This window comes from Cheilinus undulatus, linkage group 21 (genome assembly GCF_018320785.1).
Source record: "Cheilinus undulatus linkage group 21, ASM1832078v1, whole genome shotgun sequence".
Taxonomy (NCBI): Eukaryota; Metazoa; Chordata; class Actinopteri; order Labriformes; family Labridae; genus Cheilinus; species Cheilinus undulatus.
Window position 1 is genome coordinate 12,855,786 of NC_054885.1, and position 24,078 is coordinate 12,879,863.

General features: G+C 40.3%; 1 protein-coding gene across 1 annotated transcript in view; it reads left to right on the plus strand.

The window, feature by feature from the left end:
• The window catches only part of tnrc18 (trinucleotide repeat containing 18), a 72,728-nt gene extending 49,943 nt beyond the window's left edge, over positions 1–22,785 (plus strand). The window contains exons 17-30 of the mRNA XM_041817530.1: positions 256–462; positions 2,652–2,825; positions 6,641–7,119; positions 7,481–7,615; positions 10,156–10,297; positions 10,381–10,498; positions 11,167–11,242; positions 11,414–11,522; positions 12,007–12,123; positions 14,213–14,365; positions 16,324–18,041; positions 19,968–20,204; positions 20,701–20,775; positions 21,956–22,785. Of these exons, the coding sequence (XP_041673464.1) occupies positions 256–462; positions 2,652–2,825; positions 6,641–7,119; positions 7,481–7,615; positions 10,156–10,297; positions 10,381–10,498; positions 11,167–11,242; positions 11,414–11,522; positions 12,007–12,123; positions 14,213–14,365; positions 16,324–18,041; positions 19,968–20,204; positions 20,701–20,775; positions 21,956–22,162 (3,947 nt within the window). The 3' untranslated portion in view covers positions 22,163–22,785. The remainder of the gene's footprint in view (positions 1–255; positions 463–2,651; positions 2,826–6,640; positions 7,120–7,480; positions 7,616–10,155; positions 10,298–10,380; positions 10,499–11,166; positions 11,243–11,413; positions 11,523–12,006; positions 12,124–14,212; positions 14,366–16,323; positions 18,042–19,967; positions 20,205–20,700; positions 20,776–21,955) is intronic.
• Positions 22,786–24,078: the final 1,293 nt, after the last annotated feature.

A 24,078-nucleotide genomic window follows, 5' to 3' on the forward strand; every position in this document is an offset into this window, starting at 1 on the left:
GAAAACTTTTTTACATAGCTCAAAGATGGGATGTAGACACTTTGTAAACAAATGCTTGCATGCGCCTTAAGCCTAAATACCACATGGAATTTATGGCATTATGCTTCAAAGGGTCAAACCTGTCAGGGAAAACCAGTTTTCTGTACCTTAATTGTCAATTAACTGAGTTCAGGTGTAGTGCGAAAATTCGCCTCAGTTTAAGATGTTTGCGTTCTTTCCTTTCATGAGTCATTTACCCAAATTTCTCTGCACTAGACTCAGATTCAGAGGAGCACAATTCCGCTAGAGGGGGCTGGCCCTCTCTCTCTGGGACGCATCCACATGGGAACCTAAACAGGAAGAGGCGGTCCTCACCGACGTCCCTGCTGTCCAATCAGAAGTCTCAGAAGAAGAAACACAAGCACTTATCCCTGCTGCTGGAGGAGGCCGACCTCAGCTCGTCTGACGACTCCTTCGACCAAGGTTACTGACCAAATCTCACAGCCCACTCCCCACCCCCTCCGCCCCTCGCTGTAGAGTCAGACAGACTTGTGTCTTTGGGCTTCGTCACAGCTTGTGTCTGTTTTTTTTTTTGTGTGTCGCTTACGGCATCTGCTCTCAGACTGTGCATTAGCTCGACCATCCCTACCTCTATTGCTTCTCTGCAAAGCTGCCTTTTTATATAAAAGAGTTGATCTATTTCTATGGTGTTTTTTATTGCCTGGATTGCAAATTTGTAGCATTTGTATATTGAAAACTTGTGTGAATTGTGAGATTTTTTTGCATAAAAGTTGTATTGCAGTTTTGGTACCTATAAGATTTATTAAAGGTGTTGATTTGATTGGCACAGAAAGCGAAGCGCTGTGGTCCTTGTGTCTGCTTCATCTGTCTGTTCGTCTCTGTCACTGTCCAGCTGCACCTCACATATCCTTTAGACCACTCTGTTCGTCAAATATCCCTTCAGAATAAAAGTCTCTTCAGGTTACATTTGGAAATAATATTTACAAGGGATTTGTTCAGAGCACGTGGATTTAATTTGGTAAGACTTAAAGGAAAGCTCTTATTCTCTATTTTTGAAGCACTGTTTGTTTTTTTCCCCTCTTTTTGTGATTTAAAGGCACCTAATCTCAATCCAAGCTTCTACATGTCAGATTTTGGGGATATTTGGACAATAGAGCTCCTCTTGTGTGTCTACTAAACCTTCAAAATAACCCTTCTCCCTTTGCTCAGACACCTTGCTCTGTCTTCTCACCTTTACCCTTCCTTCTCCTACCCATGATGCTTTTGAGTGTCTCTCAGCCTGTTCCATGTGCTTGTGCTGCTGCTGCTGAAATACAGAAGCTTGGCTAGCTACGGCTAGTCTTTGGCTGCCGCAGCTAAAAGCTTTGCTTAAGCTTGACTGCGCTAAGGCCAAGCTACGCTACGGCTAGGCCGCCGCGCTGCCCTGCCCTGCCCTGCCTGAGGCCACACCCCTGTCACCTGCTGTGTAAGTAGGAAGTGCCCCTCCCTCTATTCTTCATCGACTCTAACATGGGCTATGCTGAAATTTAAACATGAATTTAACTTTTCTTTCTTTTTTTTTTGTTTTTTTTTTTGTCCAAAATTGGTCCGACGGATTATAGCTCTTAAAAAACATCGTGGTTGCCCTGCTGTCCCGTGTTATATAATGGATTTTTAAATTTTAAAAACAGGTTTTCACACAGACAGAGGGTGCAACCATGATTAAACAAACCTCATTTGAACATTAAACCAAGGGGCCTCACAGGGCTGTCCTCTCAGTGCCTGCCTCCTTTGTTGTCTGCTTGCTACAGTTAACGCAAAGTGAATTCACAGTACAACAAATGATGAATAAATAAAACTAAACTTAAAGAGAATGGTTATTCATCTTGTTTGAAGTTTAAACAGATAAATAATGTTTCATTTTAACAAAACAAAGTGCAATTTGGTTGAAGAGTAAGTTGGTAACTTTCAGCCAGAGGCGCTAGCTAGCTAGCTAGCTAGTACCAGCTTTGTCTGTAAGACTTTAAAATAAAATGAGCATATTCTGCCCTCTGGATTAAAATAAAGCTTGTACTGTGTATCCACCATCAATGTTAACACTCTAACCCTTGCGGAGACGCTCCTCCTGCTTATCTGCTGCCATTAATCTAACAGCTAACTGCTAGCTACATGCAGCTAACCAGCACTACGCTAATGTCTCTTTGTGTAAGAAGAAAATGCAGTTTCTGACATTTTTTTTATTTTCTTAAGTAATGAATTGCTTCGGAGTCTATATAAGCTGAGTTTTCCAGCAACTGTGTGTTTATGTGTGAGTGTGTGTTTTCTTCATAAATCCTAGTTCTTTTTCTGCTGTATCCTGCTAACGCAGCATAAAAGTGTGAAGGGAAGCTGCATTGGTTTTGACAGTCAATTTATTCTCTTTCCACTTTTTTGTCTGATCAGCCTACATGTTAAGACACAGATAAATGGGATAGTGTGTTAGCCTGGTATTGTATGGTCTAGGCTGCTTTATTCAGGCTTTATTGTGCAGCAGTATCTTGATTGTTTTTTATTTAAAATTCTATCACCTCTGTGTAGGGTTGTATATGTCTAAAAAGTGTTTTTGACTTAAAACTCTGACCAGTGCTGCCGTCACTTGTCTCTCTGAGTTGAAAATCTCTCCTCTGACTCAGAAACCTCTGAGGAAGATGATGACGACGACGACAACGAGACAGACTCTGACGATGATGCAGAGGAGAGCGGGCTGGGTCTGTTGGCCAGGTTCGCTGCGAGCGCGCTTCCTGTCAGCTCCACGCCGTTAAGCCTCCTCCATGATGGCAAACATCGCGGCTTGCAAAACACTCTGGGTAACACAAAGCAACATATATACTTGTGTATTTTGTAAATTCACTAGAGCAGCCTTTCCCAAATTTCACTGCGCTGTGGTTCACTTTGAGAGCTGAAAATGTGGTGGACTACCAAAACCTTAATTCAACCATAACATGAGATTCAAATCTTTTACCTTGTTATTTTTATTTCATAAATAAAGAATTTAAAAAAAATTCCTTATTTTCAAAGACAGTATTGCCACAAGCAAGGGTTGGCATAATTGAATGCCTAATGGAGTGTCACCAGTTAATCCAGCACCAGTAAAACTATGACACTCATTCTGTACAAAATTCATGATTTAAAGGTGGCATGTAAGTGAAATATTCTGGCTGTCTTTTGTATCTTTTTTCCTCTAAGGAAGCATTTTAACATGCAATCAAGTCTTTTATTCATTTTAAACTGGATTTTAGTTCTCAAAATTAGGTGTTGGGTTTTTATATGAGGTGAAAGGCCACCTGCAGTGGCTTCGGCCCACACTTTGGGAAGTTCTGCACTAGAGTGTAGATGAACTTTTAGTGGATGGCTTTAGTTAGCTGACAACATCTTTGGTATATATCAGTGGTTCTCAACTGGTCTGGCCTCGGGACCCACCACCAACTCCTTTGCAAACATTTGCAATCCAGGTTCAGAGAAAATTTGACCAACCAGATTGATTCATTAGAAAAATAATGCAGCTTTTATCTTTGACGGTTTAAAATGTGATAAAAGAAAGAAATTTAAAAAAAAAAACATTTTTAAAAAGGGACTTGTACACTTTTTGGATGCATTTCTTTTTCTAGGCATGGATCCAAATCCCATTTTCTGGTCCTGATCCACCAGTTGAGAACCACTGGTCTATATATTGTCAAATAATGGACTGAAAATTAAAGAAAAGTTCACCAGTGTTTCCAAAAGCCCCAAACTGTATAAGCCCTTAGTGGACATGCATTCATACATTACTCAGTTTTCCCAATAATTAGGAATAGTTTCCATCTCTTTTGTTTTTTTTTTTGACTGACTTTCTTGTTTTCCAAGAATAACAAAGCTGGGTTTCCAATTATTATGGATTAATTTATATCCTTAATTTGAAACACCGAAGCTATGCATGAGACATCATTCTATGAAGTCTTGTCTTGGCAATTACTCAAATATCTTCAGTAAACTGTCAAATGAGAACACAGAAATTTTTTTTTGAAATTTAAGAGGCTAGAATTTGAGAACTTTCAGTTGTTTTTCTTGGGCTGTTATCCACACAAAGACATAAAAAAAGTTTTAAAAATTCAGGAAGTGGCACAGGTGGTCCTGCAGTTATGTTGTGCCCCATGTATGCAGGAGGCCCAAGTTCAGGTCTGGCTTCTTGCTTCTTTCCACTTGCTTTCTCAGCCCTTTTTTCTACCTCTACAAATAAAGGAATTCAAACCCTCCAAATAAATCTTAAAGTAGATGAATAAACGAAAATTCCAGGACAACCTTGAGGGAAATCCGAGTTGCCTTTTTTTTTTTTTTTACTTGCTTCTTAAAATATGAAGTTTTGGCTTTAAAATGGGAGCACCAGGGGACCTAAGGAGGCAGGGGAGGATGCAAAATAGACGCTGTGGTAATCCAAGATGGCAGCTATGCCAACACTTTGATGACACTTTTTTCTTTACCAGTGCAATGTGTTATTGTACACAGTCACAGCATTAACATTGATTGTGAAATAAACAGCTTTAACACCTGCGTGATGAAGAAAAGACCAGCCACTTGATGACCATGGTCATGATAGTTTCCCTAACAGCAATTCTGCGGTGTACTGTTTAATAGCAAAACAATAATGTGATGATTAATTATGATAACTGAATAACTGTAGAATATGTAAAGTGCAGGGTTGATATAGTTATTCACTACAGTTTGTCTCATCTGTGTGTTCTTTGGGCTTTTGCCTTTATTGGATAGCACAGCTAAAAAGAGCAGGATTTAAACCTTTGACCCCTGCTCTGAGGACTGTAACCTGGGTACCTGCTCTGCCAACTGAGCTAAACCAGTGCCCCTGAAGTTGTTTTTTAAGACAATGTATGGCAGTCAACTAAGAGACAAGGGACCGGTTGCTAATCAGCATTTGCTAGAAATACTATGAGTATTTCATTGTGTGGCTGTTCACAGTTTGCTTATGTATGTTGTATCTGTCCTGAATGAATAAACGAACCATAAATAACCAAAAAGCTGCTGCTGAGATGGGACTCAAAGTCCTGAAACACAGATACAACATGCTAGCTTGCAGTTATATCAACCATGCACCTAATTATGCCGCTTGAGCATACCCCCAAAATTCCAAGGAGTTTTGTCTACACACACACAATAAGCACAATAACAGCTTTGAAGAGTCAGAAATAAGAAATTGTGACACAGCCTTTCCTGTTGAACTAATGAAAAATTTTGCCATTTGGACCTTATGTGAAACAAAATTTATGACAAAATGAAGAAAAAGAGTCTAATTTGCACTTTAACACATTTAATTTCATTTGAATTTCCAGTGATAGCACGTAATTTCCAATTTTTCCTAGAGATCTTGAGAAATTAAAACATTATATTGGGAAAAAAGATTAGCTACATGCCTCAAAAAGGTGTAGGATGTTTTACCCTTTTATTGATTTGAAACCTGAGATTGGGCATGAACTGCCCTTTTCTAGTCCAACCTCAAATTTTCTGTTGGATTGAGGCCTGGGCTCCAGAACATTTACCGTCTTATCTTTAAACCATTCCTGTATAGCTCTAACTGTATGCTATTCATTTTACCCTCTACCTTTACAAGCCTTCCAGGGCTGGCTGTTGAGAAGCATCCCTGCAGCATGATGCTGCCACCACTGTGCTTCACAGTGGGGATGTTGTGTTTGTGGTGATGTGCAGTGTTCAGGGTCACCGTCCACCTAACGTAGCATGTAATCTGATGGCTAAAAAGCACCATTTTGGTTTCATTAGACCAAAGAACTTTCTTCCACTGGAGTCTCCATGATGCCTTTTGGCAACTCTAATCAAAATCTAATACAAGTTTTCTTCAACATCAGCAATTTATCTGAGGATAAACAGGCAAAATCTACTCATTATCACAAATCTCTTTTAAAAAAAGGGACCTGAACAAGGTTGCAGCCATGCAAAATTAATAAAACTCCTTAGAAAGCATTACAAGGACAACATGACAATTAAAAACTAAGAACAAGTACATGTCTCTGTCACTGAATCCTTTATTATCTGCTCTGATTTGCTTAACTAGTAAAATTTCAGCTCTCCTTGAAGGTTATTCCACTCCCTAGTTATGCTGTAGGAAAATGTACTATCCACCTCTGTTAAATCCGTGTCCACTTAGGGCAGTTTTTTCCAGGCAAACATTTGCAAACCTCCAAAAAAACAACTCCAACACACCTTTTTCGCCTGTAAAGTAGAAGAGAATACACGGACCTGGCCTTGTTTATCACATTTATTGAACAAGTGTTTTCACTCTTGTTTACACTCTCCCAGGATCTCCCGACAGTATTTAACACATTAATTGCAATTTTTTGTGGTTGAGCAGGTTCACTGCCTGAGCGTTTACTCAGGATTGTGTTATTGATTTACAGCAACGTATCAATTTATTTCTAATTGTCACACTAGGGTGCACATAATGATCCAGTGTTGAATTATGTATTGGTTTTAAATTTCATCAATAGTCCTGTTCACAGGTTATTGATTTCAGAGAATTTCACAGCTGGGTTTATTACTGGCTGCATGTGTATAGAAGGGCTCTGTACAGTGTATATAAAGATTTAACGTCGTGTAACTCCATCCTCTCATTTTTCAGGGTCTTCAGAGTGCGAGTGGTCAGACTCGGGTTCGGACTTGCGCCTGAGGAAGTTCCCCTCTCTGCTGCACGGCAAACGCTCCGCCCCAGAGCTCCCCCTGTTGCCTCCTGCAACGCGGCGCATCGACCAGGCCAGCCCCACTAAGAGAGACGAAGCTCTGCCTCTCAAACACAAGCCCCTGCCCAAAACCCGTTCTGCCCCTCGCTCCCCACGCCGCTATAGCTTCGATCTGAACTCCAGCTACGGTTTGTGGGGCCTAAGCGAGGACGAGGGTTGGAACCGAAGACGCAGTGAGAGGATTTTCCTCCACGATGCCACCACTTCAGCTGGTCAGACGTCCACGCCAGTATCCGCTTCCACCAGCCAGAACTCCTCCTCCTCCTCTTCATCCTCCAGCACGGCCCCACCTCTCACCCCGAAGCCTGCCTCCAGACCCAAACCCAGCGCACCGAGCAGAGAGGGGAAAGATGTGGTGAAAGTACGTCAATAATTCATCGGGTTGTTATGCACCAGCTGAGACGAAAACAAAGAGCCTGCAGTGATTCTGTTCCCCTCTTCTTCTTCCCTCCTCTCCTTTTCCCTCAAACTCTGCTCCCCTGACACCTCTGTCTGTGTGAGAGTGTGTATTTAAGGGTGTGTGTCAGATTGCCAGCAGGGTTTCCCACTACTTCAGTCAATGCAGCTCTCCCCTGCTGTCTGTGTCGTGTCTCTGACAAGAAAGGACAACTGCAGGCAGTGTCCCACCCTCAGTGTGTTTGTGAGACATAAATCTGTCCAGTTCATCCTCGGTGCACTCGTTCATACTCATGTTTTACCTCTGTGTGTGTTGTGAAACCCAGAAAAAGAAGCTAAAGGACTCTCCTCTGCCTGTGAGCCCGTCCTCTATGTGCAGTCCAATCACAGATGTCCCCGCGCCGCTGAGCCTAAGCCCGGTGCGCAAGAGCCAACCGAAAGCCAAGACCAAGGCCAGAGAGGTCAGTGGGATGATGGATCAGCAGCTAAACCATTATAGATGTGAACTTAATTTTCTCAGCAAGGACAAAACCAGAATGCTTTAGTTATTGGTCTGAAATGTGAGCACACAAAATAATCAGGCAGATTCCTTTGATTGGCCAAGCAGCGCAAATGAAGCAGTCGTGATTGTCAATCAAAGGATTATCTTGCCAGGTCAAGAGGAATTTACTTCCCTCAGTCTGCTTTAAATAACATCATGACATTGCCAATTTGAAATCATAAATATTAAAGATGTTTAATATTTATGACTCTATACCATGTTGTGTGGGGGAGAAACCCCAAGGACAGGCAAGCTTGCACTGTGTATTATGAAATGATAAACACAACACTAGTGGACACTCCTCTCTCGTTGATTCATAGTGATACTTTTTTTTTTTCAAAGACAAAACTGTTTGACAAATATCCCTGGGTGGCTGGATATATACCCGGGAGGTCCACCTGAGTACAGTCCATGTGTGGGACAAACTGATGTTTGTTTACTCCTCTTGAAGAGGCTGTAATTGAGCGGTACAGCTGCTCAGAGTGTGAATGGATAAGTTGAACCATTTAGACAATGCATCAGCGGGGATTTACACTCTTTCTGGGCATTTGGATACCAAGTGGTAATCCTTGATGCTTTCTGTCAACTCACCTCAATGCATATTGAAAACAGATTGATGCCATAAAGCTCTGTGATCATCCCAGGCTACATTTATCCCTAGATGTGGATAAAACATACAATGTAGCACAAAGCATCATTTACAAATTTACATTTTATTGAGTATTTATATATATTACTTACATGTAAGCACATATCTCACTTCATTACTATGTTTATTATTTTGAAACAAACTAATTTTTTCAATGGTGGATAAGATGTACTACTGTTTGTTGTATTCAAAAGCATTCTGCAACCCCCAAATTGTCTTATGTATACATCAGGTCCCCGTCACATTCCAAAACTGGTGCTCCTATATTTGCATTTGTACTGTGCTTTGACCCACCCTGTCCTTCGGTGTTGAGGCCAGGGAATTGTGCCGCGCCCAAGCACTGAGTTGCACTCTCACACTGATCAAATGTACTGGACTTTAGGCTCAAACGTGCCCAGGCATGGTACAGATTGCCAAGGGTGAGTGCACCCTTAGTGTGTCTCATGACACCCCCTAGGGGTCCCGACCCAGACTTCGTGCAACCACAGCTCCGGTAAATAAAAGCATGGCCTAATTTATGTCCCTCCAGCCTTGTTTAGAGTGATGGGAATTGCGTCTTTTTTTGCGATTCAGACTTTTTGGCTCAGCTCGGTAATAAAAACTGATCTTTTGGCTGCTTAACATCTCTTCATTTGGTATCTTTCAGCCTTTTTTGTCCTTAAAACAACAACAAAAAATGGAAATTAAGGAAGCAAGGCCTGTCCTAGGAGCCATTTTTTTAAACCACCTCATCCACAAATGGCTCTCTCATAACTTGTCATCTTGAAATGAGTTGTCATATCAATTTAAGTACATTTATTTGCAAAACAGTATATGCCATTTGTGCTTTATGTCAACATAAAGGAGGAAAAGCTGTTTAAGAGACACCATTCATTCATTCTTATCACTAGCTCCTTCACTGCGCACAGCATGTACAATTACAGCAAGAGAGCCATGTATATTATGTATGGGCTTGTTTGCATAACATGTGAGGTGTATTCCAAATTCATGTTGCCACTGAAGACGTTTGTTAATGCTTAATTGCAGTCACTTGGTATCCAAACGCCAAAAACACATTGCTGATAAAAATGTAAACAGGATCATTGTGACCTGTGGTGTAAAAGTGCTTTTAGTGGTCCAACAACTAGAAAAACACTCCACAAGCTCAAGTCTATTTCCACACCCTATGGGAACTAAACAGTTTCATCAACCATCATTTGCTGTAATGTGTGAGGTCTCACATTTTCCACATCTATTAAGATTTTTTAAATCTTGTATCGTGGGCCAAGCTTTATTGACTCTTCTGCTACGTTGCACAAACACATGCACACACAATAAATTAAACAGTTAAAACTGTTTTTATATTGTCAGTGAAAGAAAAAATAGCAAAACTCTTTGTTGCATTGCTGTCCATCTGCCAGCAGCCAAAACTGAAGTTTATTTTGGAAACACTCGAGGCGGCACAGCTCTTTGTGGTGGTGGAGAAGATTGTGTATCCAACAGCAGGATCTCCGTTATATGTTGAAAAGTTAATAAGTAATGTGTCACCAAGCCTTAAATCTTTTCATCATCATCATCATATTTTATTAGCTTTTGGAGTATCTAGTAACACATTTCAGGCCGTTAATTCCCCCCTCTAAATGGATAATTACCAGTGTTATAAAAAGCCTTTGAAGATGAACTTACTCATTCGAGGCAGCTAGTTTTCCCACTTTAAATCATTGTTTAAGTAAAGACTTCACTAATGAAATGTTCTATACGGATTAAACTGATTGTACTTAGATGGATAATGATTATTGTTGAATAAAAAGCCCTCCTGTGTGTTTCTGCAGCCGTCCAGAGGAGCAGTGAGCCGACTGATGGAGAGCATGGCTGCAGACGAGGACTTCGAGCCGAACCAGGACAGCAGCTTCAGCGAGGATGAACTCCTCCCACCGCGCAGCAACAGCGTATCAGAGCGCTCGTCTACACCTGGTACAAACACAGACGCAAAATCGAATATCTTATGTGCACACACAGTGATATGACACACTTATTACATGTGTTTATATGTTCAGCTCCAGTACAGTGCGTGTTGGATAAGGATTCTTTGGTGGATGGACTCAGAGTTTTGATCCCCATGGACGACCAGCTGCTGTATGCCGGACATGTGAACACTGTACACTCCCCAGATATGTAAGTAAACAAGAGAAGATACTTAAACTTTAAAGGATAAAATGCTTTAATGTTCTCATGAAATGCTTGTGCATGGTTTTGGGTGCAGAATTTTATTTAAAGGGTTAAACTTACACTTTCATCTGGTTGATTTTATCCTGGAAAAATAAACATGGAGCTGAACGTTTCTGCAAACAAATGCTGTGTATGTGTAAATTTTTTTTACTTTCAAGCTTGTTGCTTTCTTTGGCCAGTCAACCTCTGTTCATGTTATTCCCATGATGACATAAGTGCCAGTGGGAGGAGTCATGAAGTACTGATATGTTGGGTCTAATGATTTGTTAATTGCGCCACCTGATTCAGGATGACAATATATTGCGTTATAAACCTTTGGTCCTGCCCTTAAATCCTTTACACTTCCTAAAAACATAAATACGTGACTTTCTGGTATGTTTCAGTCACATATTTGGGCATTAGGCTGGCATTCAAATCCAACTGGCTTAATTAAAAGACACAAACAAAGTTAATCTGTGTTCAGAAGGGATTAACATTACAGGGGGCTTGTGGGAATTAACCATGGTCTGCTGTGGACAATATTTTCCAATGTACTGCCACACATCAAAGCAGTCAGATGATAAAGATGGAGTGCCCAAATTTTGACCTTTTTTTCTCACATTTATTTTGTGCAGATACAGCGTAGTGGTGGAGGGGGAGAGAGGGAACCGACCGCACATTTACTGCTTGGAACAACTGCTGCAGGAGGCGGTGAGTCCATTTATAAAAGACCCGGCATCTCTCTGTTCCTGCAACACATGAGACTATCAGGCGTTAGAAAAGTGAACAAGCTATGTTCAAAGTGAAGTATTGTTTCCCAATGCACATGGACGGTGAATGCTGTGTTTTGTTGACACATTAAAGTTCTTGATCTGTGTGCAGATCATCGATGTGAAGCCTCCGTCCGTGCGCTACCTCCCAGAGGGCACCCGCATCGCTGCCTACTGGAGCCAGCAGTATCGCTGCCTTTACCCCGGCACCGTTGTCAACGGTACAGTAAAACACACAATAATACACTTAACACCTACATGATATGATTCACGACTCTCTCAAATGCACCATTAAACTGTAGCTAGCAGCAAAAATAAATCTAAAAGATGCTAATAGAGCAGCTTACACCATGATTCAGAGGGAATAGCATGGTAGGCTTTAAACTTTACAAAACTAGCCTGTAAATTTTCCCTCAGTGTGTAATTATAAGGTTTTCACTGCAAATTAAAGGTCTTCTCCCCTAAATAAAGGGGCTGGGGCTTTCAATACAGCTATTGTATTTTGAAAACGTGCTCTTTTTCAATGCTCTTCTGCTACCATCTGAGCTGCCACTAATTGAGCTGCCTCCCTAAGTGTAGAGCCCTTTTTGAGTTAAAATTTTGAGCAACAATTTTATAAAAAAAAAGCACAAGTTCATTATGAGTATTAAGTTTATGTGCATGTTCAATGTCAGACATTTCTGATTTTTTTTTTCTTGCAAACAGGAAGTTCAGATATCGATGAAAACGATGACCTCATCACGGTGGAGTTTGACGATGGTGACACGGGCCGAATCCCCCTCTCTCACATCAGACTGCTGCCGCCAGACTACAAGATCCACTGTGAGCACATAACATAAATAACGATTTACAACTTTACTTTAACACAACCCTTTGTATGCTCCATCTTCTCAAAAACAGTAGCCTTTGCCGATACATTCAACAGAGCAGCCTCAGGCAACAGTTGTTTTAGAGCTGGAATGAAGAACAGCACACTGCCAGCTAAAAAGTAGCTTTTGGCACGGTCAGATTTTTGTTCTATGTTTTATGCCGAGTTAGCTTAATACATTTTTGATAACTCGTAAAAATGAAGTTTAATGATTAAAATCAGTAGTTCCAGAGTAGTATGTAGGGAACGGCTGCTAGCTAACCAGTCTCCCAATCAGAGACTGTTTGTCTCTGGGTTCATCAGTGTTGTAAGTCATTGTGTTTTCATGCAGCTCATAAAAGTTTAATTGATGTGTTACTCCAACCAAAACAGGACTTCTAAAATGTATATGAACATGATTGGGATAGACGCTATTGGATTTTTTGATAACACTTTATTTTAGTCTGCCCTTATTACCTAGTAATTTATAGTAATATGTGTGAATTACCTAGGAACAAGTCAAACAAATGATAACTTGTGATAATGAGGGAGTATTGGCTAGTAATAATGTATTAATCATCATGTAATTCCTTGTAATTTTGAGGCAATTCTCTAATAATTAGGTGGTATTTTTCCCTCACCCTGTAGCCCTAACCCCTGTAATATCGTGGCAATTCTCTGGTAATAAGGTGGTTATTACCCTAAACCTAACCCTTGTAATATTGTGGTTATACTCCAGTTATTAGGTGGTATTTTTCCCTCTAACCCTAACCCTTTAACCCTTAACCTAATTCTAACCCTTGTAATATCGTGGCAGTTCTCCAGTAATTGGGTGGTATTTTTCCCTAACCCTTTAACCCTAACCCTAACCATTATAATATTCTGGTTTTTCTCCAGTAATTGGGTAGTTTTTTCCCTCCAAGCCTAACCCTTGTAAAATTGTGGTTATTCTCCAGTAATTGGGTGGTATTTTCCCCTCTAACCCTAACCCTTGTAATATCGTGGCAGTTCTCCAGTAATAAGGTGGTGTTTCTTCCTTACCCCAAAAACCCTTGCCTTGTAATATTATGGCAATTCTCCGGTAATTAGGTGGTATTATACCAAGCTATTTCCTAGAATTAAGATGCAAAGTTTCTTCATAATTTGCTTGATAATTTCCAGGTAAATTCCTCATTTTGGCCCACTGAATTAAAGTGAGTCCTTCCTAAATTTTCAAGCAATTGTTGGGATTAGGGGGTTAGGGTTAAGGTAAAATACCACCTAATTACCAGAGAATTGCCACAATATGACAAGGAATTACTTGAAAATTAATTTGTTATTGTTAGGTAAATACATCCTGGTTATTACTATATTTCTAAGTTATTACTTGGTTAAATGACAGTGTATCACTAGGTAATTCATTCTGCCAAAAGTAAACATAGAATATGCAGGTTAGTCAGCATTTAAAGTAAGTAAAGATAAGTTTTTGTATTATCCAAAGGGGTTATCTGTATGAGCCTGTATGAGTATTTATGTCCAGGCATCTGAATTAAAAAAAAAGGACCATTTGGTAAAGAAATCCAGGAAATCTGACCATCTGGATATAGATATACACAGAAGTTGTGTATTTTGAGTCTAAAGCTGGTTTCTCAGTGTCTAATCAACTACAGAAAAGGAAACATGGCTTTTCAGTAGAGCGAAACATCACTGAACTTAGAAAAATGAAAATATTTGTTGAGTTTGGTGCTCAGAACAGCATGTTATATCCCAGTTCTTTCTCCGTGGGAGCTTTTGTTGATTTTTGCCGTCAGAAGCTTGCATAAATATTTTTCTTTTTCATTGAAAGTGCTTCCAAAATGTTGATTTTTTTTATGCAGAGTACAAACACTCTCAAACAGTCATAATCAAAACAGTTGATCATCTTGGCTCAACTCGGAGGTCTGCTGTAACAGACAAGAGCATGCCTGTGTTCAGCTCTTTTCTTGAATAGCTGAAATTCCCAGCAGCTGAGATGAAAGCATGAGAAGCATAAAGGTTGAATTCTTGAGATAAACCTTACAGCCCCAGCTTTGTGCTTCTTTACAGGCGCTGAGCCGTCTCCTGCTCTGCTCGTGGCCAGCTGCTCCCGGAGGAGAGTCCGCAAGTGCAGCAAAGAAGGCAAAGAGGTGGTGAAAAAGCCGGAGGAGAGCGCTCCCAAGATCAAGGGAAAACCTGGACGTAAACCCAAACCTAAACCAGGTAAGGAAAATAGACTGATCAGGAATAGAATATCTCATTATTGCTGTCTTTGTTTAAGTCTAATTCTGTTCAACTTTATTCTGTCAGTAAAATAAGAGGTACAAGCTAGGGATGCTTCGGTCGATAACATTGATATCGTCTGAATTCAGCCCTGAAATTGATGTTGTCAATGTTGACATCTTAAAGGAGTGTTAGACAGAAAGAAGAGATTTTAAAAAACACCGGTATTGGAAGTGAAGAGACCAGTTGCTGGAGTTTTTTGAGAGGACTGTTGCCCTATAGGCATGGGTAGCACCCCATACCCTCAGAGATGCAGGCTGTTGAGCTGTGCACTGATAATGAGCTGGATGATCCCTCTCCTCTTTAGTCTGCAGGACACAACATCCAAAATGTCAAATTTTGCTTCATCTGACCACAGAACAGTTTTCCATTTTACCTCAGTCCATTTTGAATGAGCTTTGCATCAGAAGACAGTGGTGTTTCTGGATTTTGTTTACTTATAGCTTCTTGTTGTCATGATGCAGCTTTAACTTTCATTTGTGGACGGCACAGCCAACTGTGTTGACAGACAAGTATTTCTGGAAGTATTCCTGAGCCCATGCGGTAATTTCCAGTACAGAATCATGCCTGTTTTTTATGCAGTGATGCCTGAGGGCAGATTTCTCTGATTCTTTTGATGATGTCATGTACTTTAGATAATGGGATATTCAAAGTAACTGGAATTTTACATCGTGGAATATTTTTCTAAGATGTACTTTTTTGTGGATTGATGAACCTCTGTCCATCTTTACTACAAATAGACTCTGCCTTCCATTTATATCCAGCCATGTTTCTGACCTGTTACCAATTAACCTAAATACAGTAGTTGCCAAATGCTCCTGCAGCTGTTTTTATCAGTAGCATTCGCTTTTCCAGCCTTTTGTTGGCTTGTCCCTATTTTATTTTGAGACGTGTGGCTACCGTCAAATTCATAAATGAGCAAATATTTTTCATGAAATGTTAAAATGTCTCGGTTTTCATATCTGATATGTTGTGTATGTTGTATTGTGAATAAAATACGGGGTTTTGAGATTTGCAAATCATTGCATTCTGTTTTATTTACATTGTACAGAGTGCCCCAACTTTTTTGGAATCAGGGTTTTTTTATACTGTTATCATGTTGCATCTCATTCTGGATATTATATCAATTATCATATTCGATTAGTAGCATGAGTTACCCTTAGATTGCTACCCCTGCAAATACATCAATTAGACATAAATTCATAGATGTATTAAATTAAAAAACTTCAAAAACACACAAAAAACGTTTTCAAGGAAAATACCTCAAAAGCTTTTGCGGTTTCATGGAAAAGTGTGGGACATTTATTCACTCAGAGGTGCTCAAATTGTCAACTTAAAGTCTTAAAAGAGAGAAATATTTCACAGAATGGGTCTTAGTGCCTTTATGAGACTGATTAAAATGCTTTCAGCTTGTATAAGATGTTTGCGATATTAATAGAAAATAGTTACATGCAGTTTTTTGTGCCCTCGTTTTAACTTCTATATCATCGAAACCATTAAAGAGGTAGAGGCACAGATGTTTTTGTCATCTTTCATGTTTTGATGACATTTTTGGGGTTTTTTTTCAGAACAGAACAAAAATAGCTTATTTGTCAGGCAGATCTTTCATCAAAGGTCTAATATTGGACCGCGGCTGTCATGTTTAATAAAACAGCTTGGTTGTTACAGCTCAGATGTGATTACTTTAGCTGTGATGATATATGGCACGGTGAATGTCTGATTTGCAGACGCTGGCTTTGTTTCGTCTGTATCAGCAGTTTTGGTTGCTGATCTGTCGACTGCTGCAAACCACAAAAATCATGCAGCCACACAATAAAAACCTCAGCACATCCAGTGTAAACACATTTACATTTTTATGGTCTGAGTTTTAAAGTTTTTGTTTTTTTACTTTATTTCAGAGTCTTCTATGAACCAAGAAAGTCGTGAGAAATCTGAAACTCCATCCAGCTCCAACCAGCCTGCTGACAGACCTCCAGCTACTTCCAAACCCTCCCAGGACCGACCCTCCTCTGTCCAGAAAGCAGCACATGAGAAGCCCCGTCCAGCATCCCGCCCTAATATGCAGGCAAAACCAAGCCGTACAAGCTCTGCCACATCCCCAACGGGTACCCCTAACCTTTCCAACCTCAACATGCCAAGGAAGTCCAGCTCTGCTCAGCCTTCTGCTCCTAAAGCGGGCCGCTCTCTGCCTCCGTCCCTCTACCCTAATACCTACGGGAAAGTCCTGACTGTGGATCTTTACAGTGAGCCCAACCTGAACTCGTACAACCAGCGCAGGGAGAATCCTAGTAGTCCCTCCAACAACAGACCAGTATCTAGGCCCAACATGGTGGCATCTTCATCATCTGCACCTAAACCTGGATCGTTACCCCGACCAACATCTGCGTCCAAATCTAAACCCTCCTCCAACCATCACAGTGGCTCAAGACCCAGCCTCAGCTCAGGCCTTACCTCCATCTCTGGTCTTAACTCCATCTCTAGGGTCCAGACAAGCAAACCGGCCTCCTCGCTGACTCCTAGACCTCCATCGTCCTCTTTATCGGTATCATCCGCCCCCAGACCTAAACTGAAGATGCCGTCCGAGCAGATCTCCAGACCTAAACCCAACCCGGGTCAAAATGATGTGAACTCTTTAGTTAGGCGCAAGTCAGCAGAGCCCCTCGTAAAACTTGACCACGAAGGTGTCACCTCCCCCAAAACGAAGAAAACAAAAGCTCTAATGCTACTAGAAGGTCGAGGCGTTAGACGAGACCATGCCCCCATTGCTACGTCAAATCAGAAGCTGCTCAAGGCTAAACCAAGAGCTCTAGATAGAGAGGCCGTCCTGCCGGAGAAAGACTCCTCCTACAAAGCGTCCATGCTCACTAAGGAAAAGGTAGAGAGTCGTGTCGAAGAGAAAGTTAAAAAAGAAGAGAGGAAACAGCCGGAGAAACAAGAAGAGAGGAAGATGAAGGAGGAATCTCAGAGCAGCAGCAGCTCAGAGTCGGAAGAAGAAGGCGAGAAAGGGAAGATGAAGAAAAAGAAGAAGTGCACGTCTAGCTGCTCCTCTTCCTCATCATCTTGCTCCGGCTCCTCCTCTTCATCGTCATCGTCTTCTTCCTCGTCATCTTCATCCACTGATGACTCCTCCTGCAGCTCAGATGAAGAGAGGACACCAACTCCTCCTCCTCCTCCTGCTCCTCCTCCCCCTCCAGGTCCCGCCTCCCCTCCGCCCGTGCAAGAGAAAGCGAAGGAAGATCCAAAAGAGGAAGAAGAAGAGAAGAAAGTGGATGTGAAAAAAGAGGTTGAGGTAAAAGTTGAGGAAGAAGAAGAGCTTTCTCCTCCGTCACGATCTCCCTCTCCGGCATCCTCTCCGACTCCCGCTGCTCCCGCGCCGGCTAAACCTGCCAAACCAGCAACGGGGAAAGGCTCCGGACAGAGGGGGCGTCCTCCGAAACCGAAGCCCAGCGGAGGAGAGGGGAAGGTGGGGAGGCCGAAGCGAAGAGAAGGGGTACACCTCCCGACGACCAAGGAGCTGGCGAAACGTCAGCGGCTCCCCAGTGTGGAGAACCGGCCCAAAATCTCCGCCTTCCTTCCAGCCAGACAGCTGTGGAAGTGGTTCGGGAAACCAACACAGGTGAGAAAATTCAAGGAAAAATGTAGAGAAACAACTTGTAAGACAGTCTCTCCTTTCACTCTATCGTACTCATTTATTTTATACTGCAAGTTATGGAGGCCATAAAGGGACATTGACAGAAAAAATATATTTTATGAGAGAGTTTCTGGTGTCCTCTTCAGAACAATCTCGTGAGCACTAAGGTGTCTCCCTTTGAGCACGGGATAGTTTCCCGAAAGAACGAGGTACATCACATCTCTTATCTGTGGGCTGTGTTGTCATTTTTGATATGAGACACATGTGCACCATGGGTGAAGTTATCTACTGGGTTAGAGATCCTATGTGTGACTAGGTGTTCCTAAGGGATGCATAGTAACTATCCTTCATCATTATGGATTGCCTTGCTATGAGGTTGACTCTCTGCTTTATCCTTGCCAGATGAAACCCAACCTGCCTCAGTTTTTTGTGAGTTACTGCCGCTCTGTCCTTTTGTAAAATATTTCTTTCAAGAGTGTAGTTTAACTATATGTAGAGTGAACCAAACAGACACTTTTTAATGGTAAAATTTCATTCTATGACTTTAATTAACAATGTTCATTTTGTTGTGTATTTTACTTTATTATAGAGATGTGATTTAGCCATAACAACCTGGCTGGAGAAAAATTATCTTGTTGTTCTTGCCAATAAGGAAAGATCATATTTTACTTTAAAGGTCACATATTATAAAAATGACACTTTTTGAGGCTTTTCTAACAAAAATGTGTGCCCCTGCAGGGCATGGTCCACAATCCCCCAAGAATCAGAAAAATCCATTCCCTCTTCCCTCTCTTTCTCCACATTTAAGAAAATGTTTGCTAAAACAAGCTGGTCTCAGATTTTCCCCTGATGATGTCATGCTGGGAGTTAGTTCCGCCCCCAGGTTCCATTGTCACTCCCTGCTTGAAAGAAAGTTCTGACCTCCTCTCCTGATCCTAGGAGGATCAGGAGAGCCACATCCATTAAGCTACATCCATTACCTGAGAGGGGCGTGGTCAGGGGCAGAGTCAGACAGCTCATTAACATTTAAAGCTACAGACACAGAAACAGCTTGTTCAGAGCTGAAACTGAAGGTTTTTAGACATGCAAAAATCTAATACTGGAGTGTTTTTGTATAAACTTGTACTAAAGGGGTAAAATATGTGACCCTTTAAACCCCTAGGTAGCGACTCAGTACTCACTACTTAGAGTAAACTATTTATAATACATTTTAATTTTACTTGAGTGGATTGTGGACCAGTACTTTTATTTCTTACGTAAGGGGATTTTCACCAAAGTAACTGTACTTTTGCTTGAGTACAGTAGATGTGTACTTTTTCCAATTCTGAGCTAAACCCTGACTTCTCACAGATATTTTAATTGTGGGCTGGCAAGTGAGGAAAGGCTATATGTATTGCACTCCCCTTATTACCTGAAAATTCATTGAACTTTCCAGGAAACTAAAACATGTTACAGGTAACAAAAAATTGTTGGACAGCATTAAAAGCAAGTTGTGACTGGAAGAGAATATATTACAGTGTCATCAGCATAAAAGTGAAAGTTAGCGTTAGACACATTTTGATTGATATAATTTATAAAAAGAATACATAGGATTTACCCCGAATCACACCTTTGCTTACAGTTTGTGAAGCTCGATCTGCTTCGAACTGTCTGTCTGAACTTTCCACGATTGTTCAAGCTTTATAACATCACAAAGTATCATGTGAATTAGAACCAACTCTTATTTTTGTTAATAAAATGAATTGCAAAGACTCAAACTTAAAACATTTTTTTCTTCATTTTCAAAAAAATAGAACCCTTGTAATTAAAAAAAACATGAAAAGAAAGTGTTTATGAACAAAAGAATTAATGGCTTTTAGTAAACTTATTCATGAAATGTATCCATCGACTATTCTTGTCTCCCCCCTTCAGAGACGAGGAATGAAAGGAAAAGCTAAGAAGCTCTTCTACAAGGCAATCGTGCGTGGCAGAGAGATGATCCGGATCGGTGACTGTGCCGTGTTTCTCTCCGCTGGCCGGCCCAACCTGCCCTTCATCGGACGCATCCAGAGCATGTGGGAGTCATGGGGCAGCAACATGGTGGTCAGGGTCAACTGGTTCTATCACCCTGAAGAGACAAACCCGGGGAAGAAACTCACCGACAAGAAGGTAGGAGCTTCAAACAGCTTCTGAATACTTTTTAAGCCGTTTTTTTAAAAAAATCACATCAAATACCTTAAGAATTTTAATGAACAGATATCAAAATGACATGTTTTCATCACTACACCTCGCATGAAAATATGAAGAATGATCTAGTAAATTTGCTTCTGTGTATCTGTTGATATAAACTGAACTGTTTTTACATCAAATAGTTTTGTGTGACTAAAATGTTCCTGCTTGTAAATGTTTTACTGCCATTACATAACAGGAAATGCGATCTGTGATGAATCATCTAATTCAATTTATGGCTAAAGGAACCACACTGCAATTATTTATCTCTTCTTTCTCAATGAAAATGAAGTGCTGCTGTATCATAAAAAACATCCTTGGTAGCTTTATCATGATTATTTTTGAAAGTGCAATGAAAAGATGCTTGTTTCACACCGAGCTGGCTGATGCGTGGGATCAGTTTGAGGCCTTCTGCTAAGACTTCTCTCCTCTACAGAACTGGGATCAGATGTGCGGTCAGTCTCTACCAGCTGCTCTGCACTCTTCTATCCAGAGGAAAGACTTCATGGAGGTGAGGGGAAAATGCATTAATTTTGGTATACATTTTTGGTTCATGATTTAAAACCCAAAACTATGGAAGCCTATTTCCACCACAAAACAAAGAAAAATATTGAAGTTAGGCGATTACAAAAATTAGAAAAAAGAATCCTAAGTCATAATTACTTTTTATCTCATAATTATGAGTTTTTAACTCATAATTATGACTTTATATATCAAATTTTCAACTTTATATCTAAAAAATTGACTTTAAATCTCATAATTATGTCTTTCTATCTCACGGTTTAGACTTTTTTATGTCATTATTATGAATTTTTAACTATAAATTTGACTTTTTATCTCATAATTATGACTTTATAAATCATATTTTCCACTTTTCATCTCATAATAATGACTTTTTTATCTCAAAATTTAGACTTTTGATCTCATAATTATGACTTTCTATCTCATAATTATGACTTTATAAATCATATTTTCCACTTTTCATCTCATAATAATGACTTTTTTTATCTCAAAATTTAGACTTTTGATCTCATAATTATTATTTTTTTATTTCATAATTATGACTATATATCAAAATTTCAACTTTATATCTAATAATTGACTTTTTATCTCATAATTATGTCTTTCTATCTCATGATTTAGACTTTTTATGTCATTATTATGAATTTGTAACTCATAAATTATGACTTTTGATATCATAATTATGATTTTTTTATCTCATAATTATGACTTTACAAATCATATTTTCGACTTTTCATCTTCTAATTTTGTCTTTTTAATCACATAATTGTGACTTTTTATCTCATAATTATGACTTTTTGTCTCAAAATTATGACTTTTTATCACATAATTATGACTTACAAATTTTTTTTTTCAAGAACTGCCTTACTTTCACATTTGTTCTTTTTCATTTGGTGGGAATGGGCTTCCGTACAAAACAGTATGTTAGAGGGGCTTGAAGAAGAGTGGGCAATATGAAGGTGTTAAGCCCACATAAAGGTATCTTAAATAACACAATAAGTAACAGCATTGGTTAAAAAGTTAACACAGGGGTAAAATATATATATTCAAAAAACAGATTTAGCTATTTCTGTCTTCTTGGTAGCCACACTTTCCTGAAAATATTGTAAAGAAAATAGAAAATATCTGAGTAGATAAAGCAAACTCTGAGTCCTGTGTTTCTGTCACAGCGTGCCCTCTACCAGTCGTCTCACAGCGACGAGAACGACGTGCAGACGGTCAGCCACAAGTGCCTGGTTGTCAGCGTGGAGGAGTACGAGCAGATGACGCACACGCGCCGCTACGCCGACAGCGAGGACCTCTACTACCTGGCCGGCACCTACGAACCCACCACAGGCATGATCTTCAACACAGATGGAGTCCCGGTCATCTGCTGAATGAAAAACATGAACCACAAACCAAATTCTGACCTGACGACGGACTTCACAAACCCAATCTGGGGGTCTACTTTCATGAGGGATCTTGACAGCCGCTCTGTTACACTTCAGACTGTCAGGAGGAACTACAGACAGTATTAATAGAGTTCTCCTGAGACATTTGCACACACAAAAACTCCACAAACTCTTATGCTTGTTGAGAAGCGTCAGAGCGAACACAAGCACTTCCTTTAACCTGTTAATAAACCCTTCATAGACTCACACTCACCTGCACAGACACATGTAAATACACACCTCCGTGTACTACAAACACCGTTATAACGAGGAAAAACCTGAGTGTTTTATTTTCATGTTATAGATTTATGTCAGAGTACTTTTTCTAAAACAGCCGAGAAGCTTTAATGAACTGTGAAAGAAGATACGAGAGCGAGAGAGTGGCGAGTTTCCGTCAGTTTTTGGATGATCTGACAGACAGAGAGAAAGACGTGCACGCCGGTGATGTGACGTTGTGATTATGATGTTGCCATGGTGGTGTTAGTCATGTGACAGTCCTATAAATGTATCTACAGAACAGCAGGAGCGACAGACAAAGAGAGAAAAAAGAGACGCACAGAATAAGAGAGCGAGGTAGAGACTCCCTCTAACAGAGAGCACTTATTTAAAAAAAAAACACTTAAATTTAACCCTTCGAAGTCCCTTGACAATCCTAACTTGTGCAGGAAAAAATGTCCGCATGCTACTCAAACTTCTGACTCCCTCAGAGACTCAGGCTTAAAAAGAGAGAGGAAGGAATCTTGTACTGGTTAAAGCACTTCATCCCTGAGTTTTATCTTAAAGGAAAAATCCACCCTTGATAACACTATGGAAGACAAAAAGCTGCTCTTTTCTTTAATGTGGGCCCTAAAGGAGGTAAATTCAAGTGTTTTGAAGCATTCTGGGAAATGTAGGACACCTTTTTTATTCATAAGAAAATAGTAAAGCAATCATAACAGCGTGGGAGCTCCAAAGGGTGGATTTTCCCTTTCTTTTCAAGGGGTTTTAAGCATTGCAGTCTATCCAAGGTTATGGCACCGATCTCCACTTTGACGCTGCCAGCACTGATGAGATCATAAGCATAATTCAATTTTAACACTCATTTGGCTTTCATAGAGCGCTGCAGTGTTTTCAACCTCTAAACGTCCTGTCTTCACTGTCTTTTATTTTCTTTTGCCTCTGCTGATGTAAGGATGTTTATTTTACCCTCATTTTTTGGCTGGATTTTTTTCCCTCCAAGCAATCATCTTCGACATGAGTGCACTTTGATCGAGTCTCGCTGCAGAGGAGTTTTTTTTTTTTTACGTCTTCCTCACTGCTTCTCCCTTCCCATGACGTCCTTTTGTTTTTGTGTTTTTTTTCTTACGCAGATGACACACTCTTCTTTGGTTTCGCCTCTCTTAGCTGCTTGTGAATTTTTTTCTACGTGCCTCGTTCTTTTAAGGGTGAAACTTTTGAATGTCATGCTCAGGGTTTGTGAGCGTTTGGGCGGCCTTACTCTCCCAGGCCTTACGTTGAAGACGACAACGATGATTCGCCAAATCTAGCTAAAGCCCCACTCCCCTCCTTCTGTATCACAATAACGGTATTCTCCCCGTTCTGCTCATACGGGGAACGCCTTTTCTGTATGATATAAACTTCTCCGTTCCTGAGCTCGTTGCTCATTTAGCTACACTTGAGTGTAGAGATTGTATTAGTGTCTTTATACAGTAAATGGAGCACTGTATCGAGTTTATCATGTTCTTTTTGTTCGTTCCCTCTTTCTGCTTCACTGCAGACACTGAGGATTGTCTTGTTGATATTCAATAGGTTTGATTTTTCTGCTCCTTTGGGATCGTTTGGTTATGTCTGGATTTGTCTGTTTTTATTAGAGGATATATCAG